The 23,585-nt window shown below is 41.2% G+C and overlaps 2 protein-coding genes across 2 annotated transcripts in view; one reads left to right on the top strand and one right to left on the bottom strand.

Moving 5' to 3' along the window:
- The window catches only part of SLC30A4 (solute carrier family 30 member 4), a 31,326-nt gene extending 26,770 nt beyond the window's left edge, over positions 1-4,556 (top strand). The window contains exons 6-7 of the mRNA XM_063449015.1: positions 1,446-1,580; positions 2,535-4,556. Coding sequence (XP_063305085.1) covers positions 1,446-1,580; positions 2,535-2,683 — 284 coding nt within the window. The 3' untranslated portion in view covers positions 2,684-4,556. The remainder of the gene's footprint in view (positions 1-1,445; positions 1,581-2,534) is intronic.
- Positions 4,557-4,667: 111 nt separating this feature from the next.
- The window catches only part of AFG2B (AFG2 AAA ATPase homolog B), a 48,851-nt gene continuing 29,933 nt past the window's right edge, over positions 4,668-23,585 (bottom strand). Inside the window, exons 6-9 of the mRNA XM_063449014.1 lie at positions 22,541-22,759; positions 9,789-9,923; positions 5,705-5,830; positions 4,668-5,301 (exon numbers count right to left, since the gene is read on the bottom strand). Of these exons, the coding sequence (XP_063305084.1) occupies positions 5,149-5,301; positions 5,705-5,830; positions 9,789-9,923; positions 22,541-22,759 (633 nt within the window). The 3' untranslated portion in view covers positions 4,668-5,148. The remainder of the gene's footprint in view (positions 5,302-5,704; positions 5,831-9,788; positions 9,924-22,540; positions 22,760-23,585) is intronic.

Raw genomic sequence — 23,585 nt, forward strand, 5'->3', positions numbered from 1 at the left:
ACCGCCTCTTGTATGGATGTAGCAAGGGTCTGCAGGTCGGTTTTAGTCACCATCGCAGTTGTTAGTTGCTGCAGCCTCTCCTCAATCCTCTCGAAGGGAGCAGTGCCAGAGTCAGAGTTCGCCGCGGGCGGCGCCGCCATCTTGGGGCTGCTTGGCTCTCCGCTCGTGGTAGGATGCGGATGCAGGAAACTATCCAGGGGTCTCTGAGTCTGTTTCCCCGGGGTCTGAGAGTTGTCTGGCCGCTTCGTGCGACCCATTTAGCTTTTGTAAGCGCTTGTTATGAGCTGTTAGGAGGGATGTTGGGACGGAGCTCCTCACTCACGCGTCCATCTTGGTCGGCACCTAAACCACGCCCCCAAGGTTTTATTGTATCTAGCTGCTATTTATTATTATTTTTTTAGTATTGGTTTTATATGCAAAGATTTTTTTATTGCGCTCATAGTGCTTGTTCGAAGTATTGGTTAACGGCATAAATAATGCATTATATTATACCAGTGCTTACAGTTTTAATTACCATGCTATTAGTCAGGCCTTAAATTACTTGAGCTGCAAACATAGCCTACTCACCAGGGCTAAATGTTCACCCGCCAATGGCTAGCTGTGAGTGGAAATCTTGAACCTTCCATTATATTTTAGGGCTATTTTACTTTCACAAAGTTCTGTATGTTGTATTTGTTCTCTATTATATTCTGTGCATATCTCTTATAACAATTCATGCAGCTCCCAGAATATATTGGCTTACATCACAGGGTGGAATCCATTAATGGGGAGGGTAATCTTGCAGATCAATTCAAGGCTCCTTTTAATTTGCATCTGTTTCATCATATATACATATGATTCATTTATTACATGCGGTCATTGGGAGCATCCACAACTTAAACTTTAATTAGAGGTGGACCTGACACTACCCTTTTTAAATACATTATAGAGATAACCTTGTAGACATTGTTTTGACTTGAAGAGTTGTGTGCTGACTTGCTCAGCAGAGATTTGGCAGGTCATGATACATTTCTAAATAATCTAGGAGCCTGATTCAAAAATTAGAAGCCAGAAAACAAAATGGCTTACAAACATAGTTAATCATGGTTCTCTATCTCTCACACACACACACACACACACACGCGCATAACTTGCCACTTACGCAATATCTAATTATCTACACATTATTATGTGTACATACACACTTGCATAACGAACTAGTTTAGCAACAAAAAGGCAGATTCTCATCACCATTTCTTTCTCCCTGGAACTGTGGATTAATGTAGGTTTATGGATATGTAGTTCAGCAGTTGTGAGATCTCATTCCTTACCAGACCAGGATGGAACTGTTAAAGCTATTGGATCAGTTGGAAAGGGAGCTCCTGTTGCCATGGAATAGGACTACTACAGTGCTGGTTACCTAGACTTAATTTGATTCTTTTCTCCCATTTCTTGAAATACTGCAGGAGTTCCAAGGCACCTAAATGTGGATCTTATCAAAGATGACTTAATGAAGATAGAGGACGTGTATTCAGTTGAAGATATTAATGTCTGGTCTCTCACCACAGGAAAATCAACTGCCATCATTCGTTTACAACTAAGTATGTTATGGAATCAGTGAACACCTGTTTTATTTTTTTTACTGTATTTGTGTAATAGCTGGATTTTTTGTTAACCATAACCTCTTAAAGACCAGTGGCAATACATGGCTTCATCTTAGTCCTGCGTAGGGACTATGACGACATGGAAAATACTTCTGATTAATCAGCAACTTTTATTGGGCCTGAATGTTAATTGGATAGTCTTGAGGAACCAGATAACAATGTAGACTATTATTGCCCCTAACAGGTTGAAGTAACACTCCAGACATCAATGCTGCACAGTTTGTTTTTGACTTAAATATTTTTTTGTGTGCTTAATTTTGCAAGGTGTTTACCATCTCTTCCAATCCAAAATACTTTTTGTGGATTATGTAATTTCTAGTGTATTTCATGCTGTTTGCTTGTTGTTGGGATGTAAAATATAAAGATTCCTATAAAATCTTTAAGGGACACTATAGTCGCCATAAAAACTTTACCTTAATAGAGCAGTTTTGATGTGTGTAGATCATGCATCTGAAGTCTCACTGTCATTTAGGAGTTAAATCTTTTTTGTTTGCTTGTTTATGTCCATGAAGCCCTAGCTACACCTGCCCTGGATGTGACTGGCACATCCTGCATGAAAAAAATAAATGGTTTAATTTTCAATCAGATGTTAACTTACTTTAAATGTTTTATCTCCTGCTCTGTAAATTGAACTTAATCATATATAGGAGGCTCCTAGGTCTAGCAAGCTGTTAGTACAGAAGATACATTCTAAATTAAACAGAATTTGCAATAAAGGAAGTATAAACATTAAATGACATATTTACAGGAAGTGTTTAGGAAGGCTGTGTAAAGGGAGGTGTGCCTATGGCTGTATAAACAAAGTAATGCATGCATGGAAGACTTTCTGAAAGCAATTTGGCTGTAGAAATGATCTTAAATAATTGGTACTATCTGTATTTTACTTCTCAGGTCCCAGTTCCTCAGCAAAGTGGGAGGAAGTACAGCGCAAAGCAAGGCACGTACTACTGAACACACACAAAATGTACAAGTGTTTTATCCAAATGCAAAGCTATAGGCAAGAGGAGACCTCCATTTGTACTAATTGCTCCAATGCCTGAGTCCCATGGATTCTGCCTTACCACTGACAGCCCAAGTCTGGACGACAACAAAAGCAATATGTGTTAATCTTTTACTACGATTATGGTGCAGTCACTGGTGGTTGCATCATATATCTTTAAAAGGAGCCTTGTTTTATAACAAACTGTGATACTTATGGTGTATCCGAAGAAATTACAGAATTCCAGTGAGCATTTTTTGACCGATTTTCTAAAGTGTTGTTTACAGACTAAAAGCAAGTTTGCACATCGTTCTCAATCGGGGATATGATAGTATAGCACATTTGTCAGGATCCAAATTATATTATTTTGATTTATAATAAAAAAGGTGACTGCAAAAATGGACATTACAGAGCCTTCAGCCTTGCATAGCTCTTTTAGTCATGACCAATGAGAGGCCTAAATGTTTAATTCTGTACACAATTCACGGATGGTCAAAGTCTAAATTGCCTTACTGCATTTGAAAGGTTTACAGTCTTGTTCTAAGGTCAAACTGTTTACTGCCTTTTCTGTTGTAGTTTAAACCAAGTACTAAATCATTCCTGCGTATGAATATTAACCAGGGAGGTTCTCCATAAAATCTCACTCCGTCAGTACGGTGCAAAACTGCAAACCTCTGTTTATGCTGCTAACATATCATCATGTATTGAAATGATTGATTACTCACTTGTCATTGTGTTGCTTAGCTTTGATCCATTTACTCCTGCTTCACAAGCTGCCCAATTGAATGACTTTTTGTAGTGTAATGATTTACAAGTTTTATATTGGCTTTGTATATTGCTTGCTGAGAACCATAAGCTTGTTAATGAAGTTCAACGAGTAACCCTTATCAGTGATAAATCTCCTGTTGCACTTTTCCATTGCTGTTGATCCTTCCAGAAGTATATTTACAGTGTTTAATCAGTTATTTGTGCCAGTTATGAGTATTCAGAAAACGAATTAGAGACAGAATGCTCCCACTCCATTAAGCACAAACATTAATGAAGGTCATAGTCTGAATTTTAATTCATGCATCTTGACTGCCAGGTGGCTATTATGCAACAAGTAATATGAGTCCTAAAGTATCTGAAGCACATGAACAGTATTAAAGATATTGCAGGAACCTGATTTATTTTATGACGAAGGTTCTTTTTACTGTTGTTATAGTTCCAGATTGGATTGTCTGCCTTTGGAGAAACATATTATATAGAAATTTAAATTTGCAATTTACTTGGTTTTATGCATTGTAGTAGAAGATATTTGACAAATCTTTAGTACTGATGAAATGCCAGATCGAGCATTTGTACGTACACAAAACTAAAGCAGTATAAAGCATTACCATTTATAATGGCTACATTGATAATACATTTGTTATCACTTTAGGACAAACTATTTTTCAGCTGCAAACAATACTTAGTTACATTTTTACACTGACAAAGTTTGTATATATACACATTTGCCCTACATTTTTTTTTTTAAAATATATACATACATGCACACACCTCACTAAATCTGGAGTTAATAATCCAGTTTGAAAATCTAGGCCAAAATAGCAACATTTGATCATTTTCTAGATCTGATATTTTGGCAATCACATCAGGTCTGCTTGCCTCAACTCTGTTAAGTTAATATGCCCCTTCTTTGCATATTGATGGGGTGGGATACAATGGTCAGACAATTTAAAAACTTGTGATCCGGTGTCGCTTTTTATATATTGATATAATATATATATATAAAATTGGGTTCCAGTAAAAGTATGCTGTTTACAGTTAATAACGAGTGTATGTATAACAATTTTAATAATAAAAGGCACCGGCACGGTTTCTGTAACAGAATTTATGGTACTTAGACTGCACAATGCTGTGTTGTAATAAAGTATTTATTACAAAATCGTAAACCTTTTTGTGTGAAGTTTTTTCTTTTCATTTTAATTACAAAAATCAAACTGATTGTAAAGACAACGGTTCCTCAAAGCTGCATGTTTCAGCCAAGTTACTTGTGTGTTATTTGTATCAATGTGACTGAAGCTTCAATGCCTATATATTCACATACGTACATGACATAACATCCCCATAGTTAGGACAGGATCACACAGCATGCTGCATGTTTTGCAATGATGGTGAACTCCCGGGTTTTATCTAGGCAAGTTGCATGCACATATTCTGTATGTTTCTTATATAATTGATTTAAGTTATTTCTGTACATATCATATACAGACACAAGCCATATTGCCCCTTGAGGCAGCGGTGTATTTGAAATGGGAAAATAACCTGTTGTAAAGCAAGAAACGCGAGTAAGGGGTTGCCACACATTTCCTATTATCACATGCTCTACCAGATACTTGGTTGCCTAAGTACCTGTATTATTCCTCATCATAGTTCAATAATAAAACTATACAACTGTATCCTTCGTAAGACTGAAAACTGATATTTCTAATTTTACAGCTTCTTCTGTAAGTGCAATACATCTATCTAATAAACAGGCAGAGTTCACCCTTTTACAGTATATCCAGATAGCTTTTCATAGACTTTTAGGTCACTGGCAGTGAGCGATGGTTTCACACATTGTAGAGATTTTTGGAAATGCTCCATTTTCACTGACGTTGCCTGTAGTCCATTCATATGTAATGACAACAGGGCAGCCTGAAAAGGCAAAGTATAAAACTATTTAAACAATGCAACTCATACCTACTTGCATCAATCAAACACTTTTCCATCAGCATAATATTTCCTGTTAAAACCTTATGCCAGCATGAAACAGTCTACTAATGTAGTACTTGTAGCTCTATACAATTGCTAAATGAGGGCATTTTACTGATGAAAGCAATTGATGGGGCGAACTTGAAAAAACAGGTTAACTTTACCATTGTCCAAATTTAATAAACCACCCTCCAATTGGGTCAAATTGCTCTACAGTCACTCTAGATCCTGCATCATTGTTAAAAGGCACTGTAACGAACTAGTTCTCTGTGTTGAATATGCAATGTCCTTTTTAGTGCAACCGTCAAGGTAATTCAATGCATTCATGATTTTACAAAAGTCTCACCTCTTTACAGAGATTGCAAAGGTCTGCTCCAGAGAATAAAGGAGTCTCCGCTGCCAGGATTTCTAGGCACACATCAGGATCTAATGGGATCTTAGCTGTGCAGATTTTCAGGATTGATAAACGTGCCTGTGAAGTATAGTTAAAAAAAAATTATAATAATCCATTTTGGCCTATTTGTAATTTACTTTTATTTTTTAATTCTTTATTTTGGTTGTGCAATAAAGATTTACAAGCATTCCCGCCGTGCCACGACAGCAGATGCAGGTGTGTCATACTATACAGTGTCACGACATTTAGTTGCACAGTTTTGTGTAGTGAGTGATTAGTTAGTGCGAGTCTTGTCCCAGAATGGGTACGTATAAGGATTGGTCATTTTAGCATTTAAAGTGAAGTATTGTTAATATGGTAAAACGTAAAAGAAAAAGAAACATTAATGTAACATATACCCCTCGTATGGGTCCAGCCCCTGGTTTATTTATTTATCCTGGGTCTTTGGTGGGCCTCAGATAGTTTAGGCAGATTGTACCTTTTCGTCTCTCATATGAAGAGCGTGGTTGGTGGGGTGGGTTGTCTATGGGCGCCCTTGTTATGTCTTGGTGTTTTCTGTTGCTAGTCTGGTGTGCCCCTGATGTGTGGGGTCAAGGCCTGGAGCCATATTTATCCACTTTTACGTCTGTTTTTAAGGACGTGGGTGTTTAAGAGATTAGTGGCACAGGTGAGGCTAGCCGCTGTGCAGAAACTTGAGGGGCAGCCTGGGGGATCACAGCTGCGTGTGTGCGTTGTCTAGAGCCCCATGGTGCCCCTTTACTCTGCTGGGGTCCAGCTGCGAGAGACTCCTCTATATGGGGGAAAGGTCTAACGCCATGGGTGGTTCTAGCGGGGCGATGACCCCTTCCGACTAATTTGGTGGGTAGGCCTGCTATGAGGTGCCATGGTTTTAACTCTTGGTGCGTTTTGTACGCACTGTGACGTGGCTGAGGACTATACTGTCTCTCACTATATCAATTTGTAGTGCCCTGTGTCTCATGGTTGCATGCCTAGTTGGAGGGTATGTCTGAGGGTTACTCGCTAACCGTGTATCTCCTGGGGGGGCCGCCGCGTCCCTGTTAGTGTTGGCCTAGGTAATAAAAGAGTTCTAATAAAAATAAGTCTGTTAAAACGAAACTATAGTTCAGTAGCAGAGTCCCTGGTCTTATCTGGCTCAATAGGGATGAAAGCAAGGCAGTCTTGGTGCTTGGTATGGGGTGATTACACACCAATCTCTAGAGTAAAGAAGTAGAATGTTGGGTAAGGATGCAAGATGAAATAATAATGGTTTAGATGGAGTATCCTTTAATGTATTATAGCCGATATCTCACTCACTTTCATTTAAGCTCATAGAAATTAATATCCTGATTGTTTACAGAAAACATAACCTGCCTCCCACAGTTAATCTTTCTAGATTATGAATAGGCAATGAAGATTACAGCAAAAAGCATATCATCTCTACAGGGCTGCCATCAGAAATTTTGGGGCCCCTGACAAAGTTCAAGGTCTGGGCCCCTAGAGCCCACTCACGAGTCCGCCCACAGGGCCGTCCTTGAATATGCCCACAAGGATGCTGTATGTGTGTAGAGTGAATGCAGAGTCTCTGTGTGTGTGTGTGTGTGTAGTCAATGCGCAGTGTGTGTAAAGTGGCCAAATGTAGTTCTGAATCTGTTGTAAGTCCCAGAATGCTTTGCTAGCTGGGGATCTACAATTTGCAGGGCTGTATTTAGCACTCAGCAGTGTATGTGTGTTTGAGTATAAACATGGTATTGAATGGAGCATGTGTGTGTTTGAATGTTGGTGTTTGAATGCAAGCGTGCATTTGTCTGTAGTGTATATACACACACACACACACACCGATAGATACACACCCTGACATACATGTAAATACACAGACACACAGTTACACACACATATATACTCAGGTTCACACTGACATAGATACATAGACATGCAAACATATACACAGACACATTCAGGTGCACACTGACACACACACACACACACTGATATACATACATGCACACACATAGGAGATACAGGCACATGCATTGACATACATGGAAATATACAGACACGGTTACACACACACACACACATACATTCACGTGCACACTGACACCCAGATACAGACACACAGATACACACACAGAGATACACACTCAGGTGCAATCTGGCACCCATATATACACAGATACACACATGCACACACTAACCCTCTGATACATACACACACACACACTGACATACATGTAAATATACAGACACACTGAAAGATACAGACACACACACACACACTCAGGTGAACATTGACACATAAACAGGTACACGTAAAAAACTAAATATAAATAAAATATTTGTGTAAAAATGTAGAAAAACAATAAAGTAATCAATTCTATGGGCAGAATAACACCAAATAAACACAGCTTTAGTTGAGAATCTCAGAAAACAAAGAAAGCGTGAGCGCTCCAGCAAAATATTTATATATATATATATATATGTATGGCACTAATTAACACACTTTAAAAAATAAATGCAAACGACCGAAAATGGGCCATGCACATAATAAAATATAAGACAGGCTATGCAAGATAAAAACGTACACAACATGGACAGGCAGCGCCAAATAGAAAAGATATACATTACAACAAAGTTACCAAAACGAACTAACAATCTGTTTAAACATTTAAATAGAGCCACAACTAAAACTAAAATAAATGGGGAATATCAACTAAGTAGTGAAAATGATTGTGGACAAAAAGTGTACATAAAAATCAAAAGCACAGACACTAGAAAACCATGAACATAAAAGCTGCAGCAAGAATAAAACAATAACAAAAACATACACTCAGGTGCACACTACCAACCAGATACAAACAAACACATAGATACACACCCTGATAGATACACAGATACAGACAGACACACACACTCTCAGGTACACATAGATACAGACAGACACACACACTCTCAGGTACACATAGATACACACACTGATAGATACATAGATACAGACAGACACACACACATTTAGGTACACATAGATACAGACAGACACACACAAACACTCAGGTACACATAGATACAGACACACTGACACTTTTTTTTAGCCACCCTCCTGTTTCTTACCTTTAGGCTGCAGGAGGGTGGACTCTGCTGGCTGGGGCTGATGTGAGTGTGGGTCTGACTCTGTCCTCCTCTTCACACTCCCCAATGCTTCCTCCCACCCTCCTGTTTCTTACCTTTAGGCTGCAGGAGGGTGGACTCTACTGGCTGGGGGCCTGGGGCTGATGTGGGTGTGGGTCTAACTGTCCTCCTCTCCTCTTCACACTCTCCGGTGCTTCCTCCCGCGCGGGTGTTAGCTGGGAGGAACTTCCTCCCAGCACTGCCAGTGCCAGGATCCTTAAAGGGGCCCGGACTAGCTCTTAAAAATCCACGGCACTGATCGGGCCCCTTCAGAGATATGCCCATCGGGTGGCCCTAAGTGCATGTGCCACCTGATGGGCCCCCTCAGTAGTTCTGCCACTGCCAAAACACATGTATATAGCGATAACTGCTATATATATGTATGCACATTGGGAATTGGGGGCCTGGGCCCACCAGGACCGCCGGGCCCATGACAACAGTCATGGTTGTCACCCCCTGATGGCGGCCCTGCATCTCTAATAGATGTTTTTACAAATTTAAAAATACACAAATGCTAAATCACCAGTTATTATAAAAGATATTTTCAAGTGGAGCATGTTTTGAACTTACCCAGAAGCATGATCTTTGTTTTTGCTCACATGTACCTTAAAGACCAAGATACCATAATTCAGATTTTTTAAGGTTATGAATAACCTGTATATAGACAGGATTTTTGGTGACCTGAGTAGTATACTACAGTACAACATTCATTGAATAGCAAAGTGAATGAATTCCAGTGGGGGTGTTTAAACCAAGCATGCTTCGAGAACACAATGTGAATATAGTCATACGAGAAGAGGAAAAATGATAAAAATATGGACACTTTGCCTAGAAATACCAGGCTCTGGAGCTTATCTGAAGTAACCCATACCTTTTTATCTGGTGGTGGAACGTACAGTAATTTGTCCAATCTGCCAGGGCGCATCAAAGCATCGTCTAAAACGTCTGGCCTGTTTGTTGCAGCCACAATCATCACGGAATTGTTTATAACCTCCTCAAACTCCAGCTGTCAGAAACAACAATTAAGGACTATTAAGAATAACGTTGCAAAATAAATGTATTGTTCAAATGGTAAGAAGAAATTAAGCAGGGTGTATGCCAGGAGCTAGCCGGCTGTGTTCTAATGCACCTGCTTACACGGATGACAGGTGTCTACTCTGCCCAAATGTGCTGTGTGGGGAAGGGGAAGGGGAAGGGTCAGTCACTAAGAATTATATTTTGCAAAACAGACATATGCTTGCTTTTTTTTTCTTCAAGTTTTGCCATAGTGTTTTAAATTAAAATCTTAGCAGCATAAAAACGGTTTCACTATAGGAGCATATAAAGGAGTTTCCTTTATAGACAAATCATTTAGATTTTTTTTTTTATGTTTTTGTATATGAAAAGCTGTGCCATATGGTGGTATAAGAATGCTTGTTTTGCATAATATTGCTTTTATTTTTAACACTGTGAACATGCAAAGATGTTCATACAGGTACATTACAACCTTTAACATAAGATCAACTTTCTTTTCTTTTGTTTTTTTAATCGGCATATAAAAAGTTGTGCCACTTTGGGTCACTGCCTGACATCTCAGGCAGAGCTGCAGACAGCCATGTGATTGCGAGGCCCTCGCGATTACAGAGGCCCACGAGGGCCGGACTGGCAGCAGGGGAACAGCCGGGAACAGCGAGAACCGTCTGGCCAGGTAAGTTTCTCTGGCCAGCAGGACTAACGGTCGTTAGAGTGAACCAGGCTGCCCTAACAGTGTTTAAGCCCACAGTGTGCAGGGCGGCATAGTACACCTTAACGGCCTTAATGGAGACAAGAGGGGGCCAGGGAACCTACCTATATTTTTACCACTACAAGGCCAGGAATACGTTTGTGTTCCGGACACTATATTGTTTCTTTAAAGGACCACTATAGGCACCCAGACTACTTCAGCTTAATGAAGTGGTCTGGGTGCCAGGTCCCTCTACGGCAGGGGTTCTCAACCTTGTCCTCAAGGACCCCCCCTACCAGTCAAGGGTTTAGGGATTACCTGGGTGTGTCTAAGGTGTTTAGAAAAAGAAAGAAAAAAAAAACACCTTAGAGTCTAAGGTGTTTTTTTTCCCCTTTTTCTAAACACCTTAGACACACCCAGGTAATCCCCAAATCCTGGACTGGTAGGGGTTCCTGAGGACTGGGTTGAGAACCCCTGCTCTAGTGTTAACCCTGCCTGCTGTAAACATAGCAGTTTCAGAGAAACTGCTATGTTTACATATGGGTTAATCCAGCCTCTAGTGGCTGTCTCATTGACAGCCACTAGAGGCGCTTCCGACTGTGATTTTCACAGTGAGAAGACGCCAGTGTCCATAAGACTGACTGAATGCGTGCACGGCTCTTGCCGCGCATGCACATTCAGCCGATGATGTCAGAAGGAGGAGGATAGTCCCCAGTGCCGAGGGTGCCCGGCGCCCGTCGGGAGGGGTGCCATGAGGGTGGGGGACCTATTAACACTATAGTGCCAGGAAAAAGAGTTTGTTTTCCTGGCACTATAGTGGTTCTTTAATATATATATATATATATATATATATATATATATATATATATATATATACACATACATACATACATACACACACACACACACACTCACTGACAAACACACACTCCCTGAGACAAACATTCACTAAAACAAACACACTGAAACAAACACACACACACACTGGGGCTCTTACACAAACTCACTAGCTTATATACACTTTTTTTGATATATAAAATAAAAAAGTTCCTACCAGTGGCCAGGTGTTGCTGTCCAGTGAAACTGACCAGCCTTCTCTCATCACAACCCTTGGCCGCTGGGATATGAGGTCATCTAACCCAGCAGCCCTGAACACAAAGTGATTGGCCCCTCTGAGGCTTTCACTTTGCCTCATTTGGCCGGCGCATCTGGAGGGGTAAGAAAGAATGACCGGTGGGAGAGTGGTTTTATGTGCTCCCACTGGTCACACGGACATCATTGCTCCATAAGGATGGTAGCGCCGGCCCTGTGTCTGACACCCTCAAAAGGTGCTGCCTGTGGCGGTCAGCCCCTCCCCCCTTGCTACGCCCCTTTGAAAAAGTTTGTTTTCCTCTTCTTTCTCTATAGTTGCTTTACAATATGGTTGTCCAAATGTCACTTTTGTTATACCATATTTTTATACACAACTGTCTATGTATATTTTGTTATATGTGTGTCCGTCTACACACATAACAACATAGCCATGGACAATTGTGTATATTTGAGTTGATGTAAATACAACTTTTTGTATTTTATTCTTATCATATAAAGTTGTTGCCAAAATGTATATACATACACAGTATCTCAGAAGTAAGTACACCCCTCACATTTTTGTAAATATTTTATTATATCTTTTCATATGACAACACTGAAGAAATAACACTCTGCTACAATGTAAAATAGTAAGTGTACAGCCTGTATAACAGTGTAAATTTGCTGTCCTCGCAAACGGTTTAGACATTAATGGCTGTGTGTTGAGTTATTTTGAGGGGACAGCAAATTTACACTGTTATACAGGCTGAACACTTACTACTTTACATTGTACAGTGTTGTCACATGAAAAAATATAAAATATTTACAAAAATGTGAGAGGTGTACTCACTTTTCTGAGATACTGTGTGCGTATATATATATATATATATATATATATATTTGTGGTCAAGGCATAAAGCCGTAGATTTAGTAACCAAAACAAACAAGACCTGAACAGTCAGTTGGGGTGTGCCGTAACTGACGACGCAGTAGGCCTAAAAATAAAAGAGGGCCTACCTCAAGAAATGATTAAAAGGAGGAGTGGTGGGTGGGACAAATCTCTAGACCTGAGACGGTAGTGAGTGAAGGGCTGGATCTCCTTAAGAAGGGGAACCAAGCCCCTCCCACAACTTCAGGCCCTGCCTTCCATATATATATACACACACACACACTGAACAAAATTATAAATGTTACACTTTTTTTTTTTTTTGGTCCCCATTTTTCATGAGCTGAACTAGAAAATCTAAGACTTTTTCTATGTACATAAAAGGCCTATTTGTCTCAAATACTGATCACAAATCTGTGTTAGTGAGCACTGCTCTTTTGCCGAGATAATCCATCCACCCCACAGGTGTGGCATATCAAGATGCTGATTAGACAGCATGATTATAGCACAGGTGTGCCTTGGGCTGGCCACAATAAAAGGCCGCTCTAAAATGTGCAGTTTTATCACACAGCCACAGATGCCGCAAGTTTTGAGGGAGCGTGCAATTGGCGTACTGACTGCAGGAATGTCAAGAGCTGTTGCCCGTGAATTGAATGGCGTTTCAGAGTTTCCACTTTACTGTCCTGGGTTTACTGAGAGGTGTTTGTCATATCGGAGGTCGTGGGGAGGTAATATCGAGTGGAAATATTAGCCAAGAGCCGATCTTGGCTAGCTTGCACCACAAGAAGTTATATGGCAGCTGCAGTGTTTTTATTTTTTATCCTCAGAAGCAGACATCCAAATTATCTTGAGTTACTATTTTTGAGTTATAGTTTCTTTTAATGTTTTATGTTAATTTTTTTATGAACAACACTCTAATATGGTTAATTGATAAGTATAAATATGCTCTCGTTTGTCAGAATAATCATTAAATACTGCATTGCTTACGTACATTTGATATTTCATCATATTTGCATAGGGGTTCAGTGACACATTAGATGCATAATTCTCACACACACAATCTGATGCTTATTTACAATATTACAGGAATACGGTCTATTTTTGTGTTATTATTCAAACTAAAAGACACAATGCACTATAACCTCAGTGTGTATAATTGTGCAATATATACATATAAAAACATCATCTCAGTGCATTTCCTGGCTTACCTTTGCTCTGTCTAATTATGGTGCCAGGAGGCCCGTTAGAGGCACTCTTACTTCAAGTTAAATTGTTCTCGAAATGGTTTAACCCCAAAGTTGCCTCGAGTGGCGATGACCACTCCCCCCCAGACGGCATCCAGCATGTGAATTCAGGAAGCATGAGTGCCGCTAGGGAAGCTGTTAATTGGCAGAGAGCAGCTCAGCTGACGCTCTCAGCCAATCAGTGACTACCCATTCACTAAACTGGCTAGGAAAGAAACTCATTTTTACTTTGATAAACTTTCTCCACAAGGTTTTATTTTTAATACTAATAAATTATGGCAGCTTTTCTTTGAGTGGGTTAAGACACTAGATAGCTTTCTGAAGCCAACTTTCATTTTATTCCACTTTAATACTTTAATCCAATTAGACAACAAAGAATGCCTTGCATTTTGTTTTGTTTGGAAGAAATGTGCTATTGGAGCATAGAATGTTGTTTGTCCTGTCAGTCTCTCACTATGTGATTAAATAAGATTTACCGACTAAATGTCCAAGGCTCTCTCAGGTGAGCTGGGAAAAATACATTTATGGTTAATAAATTAAAAAAAAAAAAAACAACAAAAGCCCTTAGCTGCTACTTAGCAACTGGCTTTTAGTAGCAGCAGCCCGGCCTGTAGCTCCCCGTCTTGAATTGTGAAATTCTGCAGTCACTGAGCAGTCACTACTCTCTAAAAGTAGTGTCAGGGACTTGAGAGAGTTGCAGCTAGCCGGTAATAAGTAGCAACAAGATCAATACTGTTTCTGAGATGTCCAGCACTTTGATAGGATGATCGGATTTGCAAACGCTCACTAGCTTTTGATTGTATTCGGACGGTAGTCACCATCACCTGGGGTTTCATACAGACACTTTATGTAGGACCCTGGAGTAATCCTATGTCTAAGGCACCTGTGTCCATTATAGGTGCAAGGTGTGTATAATGTGTTTGTGTATTGTTGGTTGTTTTGTGTGTTCTCTTGTCTAGCTAATGCTTGCTACCAACTAGGTGGATTTAACTATGGAGCCTGTATAGCGCCCTATGTTGGTAGCAACAGCTATATGCACTACCTGAATAGCAAGGCTTGTTAATTTGCATATTCAGGAAGTTTTGCATATTGCTACTTCTGCAGGCAAGAGAGATATTGTGTTAATTATTGTCTTCCCCACCCTTTTATAAATATGTAATTGTGTTATTATAAGTTGCTGTATGTTGTCTGATATAATTTGGTTATTTGTATTTTACTAAATTTGCCAATCTAAGTGTAATGAGCATATGGGTTAGTCCCAAGTAAAAAATAAAGTTTTGTATGCAAGCTGCTTTTGAAACTGAGTCTTCGGACCTGTTGGCTGGCTGCACGATCCCTCTAGCCCAAGGGCAAAAAGAGAGCTAGGCCTGGGAGCCGCACGTGTCTTTATAAAGACAAGAGCAATCACAGTGCAGGCAGAGGTGGTGTCAGGATCGGGACAGGGATCCAACACGCAGAGTACAAAGAGTGGAAAGGTACGTATACCGGGCCTTAGAATGGCCGGACTAACGTACTGAGAGAAATAGAGAATAGTCAGAGACAAGCCAAGGTCGAGGGAACGGGAAGACAGATAAGCGAGAGACAAGCCGGGTCAAGGGATAACAGAGAAGCAGGGTAGTACAACAAGCCGAGTCAAAACCAAATAGAGCAAACTAGAATACCAGAGCACAGAGTGACTAGACAAGCTAGAACCACGACAGGGCAATGAGCTGAAGTGAGAAGTAAGCTTAAATACCCTGGCTCCGGATGGTAATCACGCCTCTGACAAGTACCGATTGGATATCGGACACTTGAGTGACAGGTCGCTCGTGATAGCGTCAAGACGTCACGTATTGAGCGTCCCGCTAGAAAAGGACGTGGATTCCTCGCGGCCGGTGTTTAAGTGACTGGATGAACCGCGAGGAACGAAGGAAACAGCTCGCCTGGACGGACAAACCACCAAGTCTCTACCTCCCTTAGAGGTAGAGGCCTCAGGTACCCTGACAGTACCCCCCCTCTCAGATACGCCCACCGGGCGGAAGGAACCGGGGCGAGATGGGAAGCGGAGGTGAAATGCTCTGCGAAGGCGAGAAGCATGAACGTCCTCCTGAGGTACCCAACTCCTCTCCTCAGGACCATATCCCCTCCAGTTGACCAGATATTGCAATTTTCCCCTTGAAATTCTGGAATCAATGATGGAGCTGACTTCGTACTCCTCCCGACCCTCCACCTGAACAGGACGAGGCGAGGAGACCTTAGAGGAGAATTTGTTGCAAATAAGAGGTTTCAACAAGGAGACATGAAAAGAGTTAGGAATGCGTAAGGCAGGTGGCAGAGCAAGGCGATACGCAACCGGATTGATACGAGTGAGAACCCTGTAAGGACCTATGTAGCGAGGAGCAAATTTCATAGATGGAACTTTTAGGCGAATATTCTTAGTACTCAACCATACCCTATCCCCAGGAACAAAAACAGGAGCCGCTTTTCTATGCTTGTCAGCGTGTTTCTTGAACAACGAAGAACTGTGTAACAGAATTTGCCGAGTCTGATCCCATAATTTCTTCAGGTTGGCGACATGATCATCAACCGACTGTATCCCCTGAGAAGAGGAAACCGAAGGAAAAATCGAAGGATGAAAGCCATAGTTCATGAAGAAAGGGCTAGAGCGAGTTGAATCACAAACAAGGTTATTGTGTGCGAACTCCGCCCAAGGAATCAGACCGACCCAATCGTCCTGGTGTTCGGAAACAAAGCAACGCAGATACTGTTCGATCTTTTGATTAGTACGTTCAGCAGCTCCGTTAGACTGAGGGTGATAGGCAGAGGAGAAGTTCAATTTGATACCCATGTGAGAACAAAAGGATCTCCAGAAACGTGAGACAAATTGAGAACCTCTATCAGAAACAATCTCCGAAGGAATCCCATGTAGGCGAAAAACCTCTCTCGCAAAAATCTCCGCCAATTCAGGAGAAGTCGGAAGTTTAGGTAATGGTACGAAATGAGCCATCTTAGTAAATCTATCCACCACCGTGAGAATAACAGTCTGTCTCTTGGAAGCAGGTAAATCAACGATAAAGTCTATGGACAAACAGGACCAAGGTTTCTCAGGAATGTCCAAGGGGTGTAACAGGCCACATGGAGAAGCATGAGGTAGTTTAGTCTTGGCACAAGTCTCACAAGCTGCGACGAACTCCTCAATATCTTTTCGAAGTGAAGGCCACCAGAAATCCTTGGATATCAGAGAGTATGTCTTGCGAATACCAGGATGGCCAGCTATCTTACTTTCGTGAAAACATTGTAAGAGTTCCAGTTGAAGTTCAGGAGGAACAAAGTTTCTTCCCTCAGGAGTGTTTCCGGGCGCTAGATGTTGTGACTTCAGGATCTGGTCAAGTAGCGGAGAATGAATTTTAAGACTGGTATTAGCAATAATATTGCATTTGGGTACAATGGAGGACACAAGTGGTTCAACTGAAGCAGAAGGCTCAAATTGGCGAGATAGCGCATCGGCTTTAGAATTCTTTGAGCCAGGTCTGTAAGTCAGAACGTAATTGAAATGGGTAAGAAACAACGACCAACGAGCCTGCCTGGAGGACAAACGCTTGGCCTCTCCGATATAAGACAAATTTTTGTGGTCTGTGAGGATGGTAACAGGATGTAAAGTACCTTCCAATAAATGTCTCCACTCTTTCAAAGCCTTGATAACCGCTAGTAATTCTCTGTCACCAATGTCATATCTGCTCTCAGTACCGGACAATTTTTTAGAGAAAAATCCACATGGATGTAAAGGTTTATCAACACCCAACCTTTGAGATAGGACAGCACCTAAACCAGTCTCTGATGCGTCTACCTCAAGTAGAAAAGGCAGGGAAGTGTCGGGGTGAACTAAAATTGGAGCGGAAGCGAAAAGCTCCTTGAGAGTTTTGAACGCAAGAAGTGCTTCAGTAGTCCAATTCTTAGTATCAGCCCCCTGTTTGGTCATATTAGTGATAGGTGCGATAATTGAAGAATAGCCCTTAATAAAGCGCCTATAATAATTAGAAAAACCAATAAATCTCTGTACGGCTTTAAGACCTTTGGGTAACGGCCACTCTAGAATGGACTGGAGTTTATCCGGATCCATTTTAAATCCCTCCCCAGAGATCACATAGCCGAGAAAGGTTACCTGGGTTTGATCAAAGCTACATTTCTCCAACTTGCAGTACAAACCATGCTGAAGAAGCTTGTGCAAAACCCTCCTGACTTGCTTGTGATGAGTCTCAATCTCACTAGAATGTATAAGTATATCATCTAGGTATACAATGACGCACTCTTGCTGAAATTCCCTAAGAACCTCATTTATCAGATCTTGGAATACGGCTGGTGCATTGCATAACCCAAAAGGCATAACCGTATATTCATAGTGGCCATAGCGAGTATTGAATGCCGTCATCCACTCATGTCCCTGCTGGATTCTCACCAAGTTATATGCCCCTCTGAGGTCTAACTTGGTGAAAATTGTAGAGCCCTTCAAACGATCGAAGAGTTTGGTGATCAAGGGAATCGGGTAGGCATTTTTAATGGTTATCTTATTTAAGCCTCGATAATCAATACAAGGTCTCAAAGAACCATCCTTCTTTTTAACAAAAAAAAATCCAGCCCCGGCAGGAGAGGAGGACCTCCTGATGAATCCCTTGTCTAAATTCTCGTGAATATACTCCTCTAGAACTGAGTTCTCTTTCGTAGATAATGGGTATACATGACCTCTGGGGGGCATGGTACCAGGGAGTAGGTTAATTTTGCAATCAAAGGGCCTGTGTGGAGGTAAGGTATCGGCTTTCTTTTTGTCAAAAACTGCCTTTAAATCTAGATACTGAGGCGGAATTTGTGTCTCTGTAGGATTGTCAGAGTTAGCCGATGTGTTGGTTAATCCGAGAGGTAAGACCTTCCGCAAGCATTTTTCTTGACAATTCTGTCCCCACGAAACTATCTCCCCTGACTCCCAATTAATAATAGGGTTGTGTCTCCTCAACCAGGAGTACCCCAGGACTATGGGAATAGACGGAGAAGAAATGAGCAGTAAGGATATGTCCTCTTTATGTAGGATGCCAACAGTTAAGTTAATCGGTATGGTCTCATGGAAAATAACAGGCTCAAGTAACGGTCTACCATCGATGGCCTCAACAGCCAGTGGTGTCTCTTTTAACTGGGATGGAATAGCATGCTTGGCAGCAAAACCCTGATCTATAAAGCTCTCAGCAGCTCCAGAATCGATTAGTGCCATAGTCTTAACTACTCCCTTTTCCCACTTTAAAGAGACGGGTAACAGAAGTCTGAACTCTTTGTAGTTGTGAATAGAGGACAAAGTAGAAACACCCAAGGCCTGTCCTCTAGAGAAACTTAGGTGCGAGCGTTTCCCGAACGATTGGGACAATTTAGGCGTAAATGACCTCTGACTCCACAATACATACATAAACCCTCCCTTCTCCTGTACTGTCTCTCCCTCTCTGTGAGATGAGTACTGCCTATCTGCATAGGTTCAGGAATGCGTAAGTCCTCGAACTCAGAATTTTGAAAGGTAGGCGCTAGTTTAAAGGAGGGTCTACGGGTCCTATCTCGAGTGTTCTGCCTCTCTCTTAAGCGTTCATCAATACGAGATATAAAAGAAATTAAATCCTCCAAACTCTCAGGGAGTTCTCTAGTAGCGACCTCGTCAAGAATTACATCTGACAACCCATTCAGAAACACATCTATATAAGCCTGTTCGTTCCACTTAACTTCTGCCGCCAAGGACCTGAACTCTAGTGCATAATCCACAAGTGTTCGATTGTCCTGTCTAAGGCGCAACAGTAATCTAGCTGCATTGACCTTTCTACCAGGAGGGTCAAAAGTTCTTCTAAACGCAGCTACAAAGGCATTATAATTATAGACTAGTGGATTATCATTCTCCCATAAAGGATTGGCCCATCTCAGAGCTTTCTCAATGAGTAAAGTAATAACAAATCCAACCTTCGCTCTATCTGTAGGATAAGAGCGGGGTTGTAATTCGAAATGGATGCTAATCTGGTTCAGAAAGCCACGACACTTCTCCGGTGACCCGCCATAACGTACTGGTGGGGTAATACGGGAAGAAGCACCTACAGTGGCTACCTCTAGACCTGAGACTGCAGGAGAGATAGAAGGAGTACGTGTCTCCTCAGGTGGATTACTAGCACGAGACAAAAGTGCCTGTAGTGCCAAAGCCATCTGATCCATCCTATGCTCCATGGCGTCAAACCTGGGATCCGAAGAACCAAGCTGACTGTTTGTACCTGCAGGATCCATTGGCCCTGTCGTAATGTCAGGATCGGGACAGGGATCCAACACGCAGAGTACAAAGAGTGGAAAGGTACGTATACCGGGCCTTAGAATGGCCGGACTAACGTACTGAGAGAAATAGAGAATAGTCAGAGACAAGCCAAGGTCGAGGGAACGGGAAGACAGATAAGCGAGAGACAAGCCGGGTCAAGGGATAACAGAGAAGCAGGGTAGTACAACAAGCCGAGTCAAAACCAAATAGAGCAAACTAGAATACCAGAGCACAGAGTGACTAGACAAGCTAGAACCACGACAGGGCAATGAGCTGAAGTGAGAAGTAAGCTTAAATACCCTGGCTCCGGATGGTAATCACGCCTCTGACAAGTACCGATTGGATATCGGACACTTGAGTGACAGGTCGCTCGTGATAGCGTCAAGACGTCACGTATTGAGCGTCCCGCTAGAAAAGGACGTGGATTCCTCGCGGCCGGTGTTTAAGTGACTGGATGAACCGCGAGGAACGAAGGAAACAGCTCGCCTGGACGGACAAACCACCAAGTCTCTACCTCCCTTAGAGGTAGAGGCCTCAGGTACCCTGACAGGTGGATACCTGGTGGGATGAAGGGATGCAGAGGAATAGACAGAAGGGATGGATACCTGCCTGGAAGGGAACTGCAGCCTGGTCGGGTGGAAATGTTCCAGAGAGACCCATATCAAGCTTCTGCGAAGCGCTCCAAAAGCCCCTGTGGCAGCAAGGAAGCAAACCAGGTGGAGATTCTCAGTCATAGTACAGGAGCTCAGTCACATGTATGTTTTCTGGTCATATAAGCAGTGTTCTTCCATAGAGCAAGGTTTAGCTAGGATTATGTGCTTTAAAAAAAATGCCAGAACTACAAACTAATAGAATCAGAGGCTAAGTTAAAGAAAGACTCCAGGAACCAAAACCATTTCATGTCAATCAAGTGCTTATGGTGCCTAGATTCCACAAAATGCCTTCTTACCTTTTAAGTGTTAAACCTTAACAAAACAACTAAATTTATTTAGAATTGTTTTGCTGTTAGGCAATGTAGCAAACACAAAGCACAGTTTCTGTAAATATAGATCAACAGTCATTATTCTATAACATGTTTTGATTCACTTACAGGGATAATCTATACACCAAAACCACTTCTGCTTTTATTATGTTTTTCTTTATTAATCATATGCAACCATATGCATTTTTGAACAGTGTTTGTACAACATACAAACGCAGGACTCACTAAAACAAATTCATTTACTTGAAGTTGTTCTAGTGCCACAGTAGATCCCAACTACTAAGTGCTCACAAAACATTATTTTTTAATTATTTGAGCCCCCTGGATATGAGAGCCATGATTGTTACTGGCTCTTATACCCAGGCACACCATGACATGACGTGTACATGTGCAGTGCTATCACAGCTTGCCACAGAGAATCATTGCCATAGAGAATTTCAACGATTCTCTATGACAGGTTCAATGGCGGAGTGCATCAAGTTCCACGCATGGCCTATGGTCCCCAATGTGCCTCCATAAGGAGCATTGGATTGGTCCATCATCCTTTAGGCAAGGCCGTAACGTTGTTCATATTATCTGGTTATACCTTATTCCCCCCCCCCCCTCCCTCCCTGCACCAGCTGTCCGAATTTTCTTGTCTTATTGAGATTTGCTGTACCCCTCTACTGGACGGTGCTCTGGGGATGTGTAATGGAAGTGCTTTGGACATGGAGGCAGACCGGGCCCCATTTCCTGTGTGCATACTCATACTACATTGATCATGCAAGGAGTAGATGGCAGCACTAAGGGCGACTCAGCACTGGAGAAAAGGGAAGTATTATTTTCTTTTTTTTAAATGTGCACACGGGGGTCTGATGTCAGTGCACAGGCGACACACAGAATAAGGTTCTACCCTTGCATGCAGCACTGGTAAGGGGCCTGCAAAGGGAAGGTTGTATGTCCTCTCCCTCGTGCACTCCACCCCTCCCACATTCAGATTTTTGGTTTGTTTCCCCTCTGTCATGGATCCTGTCCCTCTGTCCGCCGCACTCTCACTCCCAGCACAGAATATGCGCATGTGCTCTGAGCCTGAAGATCGGTCCAATGCTTCTCTATGAGAAGCATTTGATTGAAGCAATGATGTCAGAGCATTGAAGGCAGCAAGAGAATTTAAGATAAGGTTATAAATATTATAATTTTTTTTGAGAAACATAATGGGGAGTACCAAGTACATAATGCTTAATAGGGCAATAAATTAAAAAATAGTAACCCTTTAAATTAGACTGTAAAATAAAGTCTGCAAAGTTATCCCACAGACGCAAACATAAAAATGAACACGTCCTAGTGTATACAGGTCTGAGAATATCATATCATATTTTTTTTTCTTCTATTTAATAACATCCAGTAAAGTTTTCCTCTCTCCTATAAGTAATAGACAGGGATTATCAACATTACCTTATCATCGTGGCAGTTTCCAGTGCCTTCCAGCAGTACTTTAGTGCCCCTACGTTCAGTGGTCTTTAATCCAATACCGTCCAACTCATTAAGCAGAACAGACAAAATTCTTTCCTGGACACCGGAGCCAGAACCGCTGGACGAACGTGACCCCACAATGGCATCAATCTCATCAAGGAATACAATGGCTGGAGTGCTAGCTCTTGCTTTCTTAAACACCTGTATACACAGAAAGTCATCAGGAATCTCGAGTGGACACATTGGAATTTGGAGGAAAATAGCAGTCCTCAAAAAGCCCTGCAATTGTGTTATAAAATAAAATATATCTATTTTTGCATTAAATAAGATTCTTATTAGCCATGGACTATTGAATATGTATACCCTGTGTATATATGTCCAGAAATGTATCAGCAGCTACCTAAAATGTAATTTCTATATGTGTGCCCAATCTTAAAGCTACAGTTGTGACTGTTATGTGGGGACTATTTGAAAAATCTTGAGCTTTCCTTTCTAATAGCAATAAGAATGTTCACTGGTTTTCTCTGGCACAGAACTGCCAACAGTCTAATTACATGTAGTGAGTTCCGTTTAAAAAAATAAATAAAAAATAAAATAAAAAAAGGCTGCAAAGTTTCCCACAAAGAGAAAGGCTATGGTAGTGTTTACTAGGGTTAAGGGCTGACGAACCGCTACTTCTCTAGAAGTGAAACATTTTTTTGTTTTTGTTTGTTTTTTAAAGCATACAATATCGTTTAATCTATACACCTGCTGGTGATTTTGTCAAAACAATATATATATATATATATATATATATATATATATATATGTCTAAATGGCATCTTGTCACTCAAACAACAAGTGGGTTTACTTTAAAAAATAAAAAAAAATACAGCAATATTTATATATAGTGTTCTTACGAGAAAACCACTACTTCAACAACCGTGGCAAGTTATCTAAATAACATTGAACAATTTTGTCTCAGACAATACATAACCAAAAATAGCAAGCAAGCAGCATTTCTAGAGCACTTTAATACTCTAGCATT

Source organism: Pelobates fuscus, chromosome 3, assembly GCF_036172605.1.
Source record: "Pelobates fuscus isolate aPelFus1 chromosome 3, aPelFus1.pri, whole genome shotgun sequence".
Taxonomy (NCBI): domain Eukaryota; kingdom Metazoa; phylum Chordata; class Amphibia; order Anura; family Pelobatidae; genus Pelobates; species Pelobates fuscus.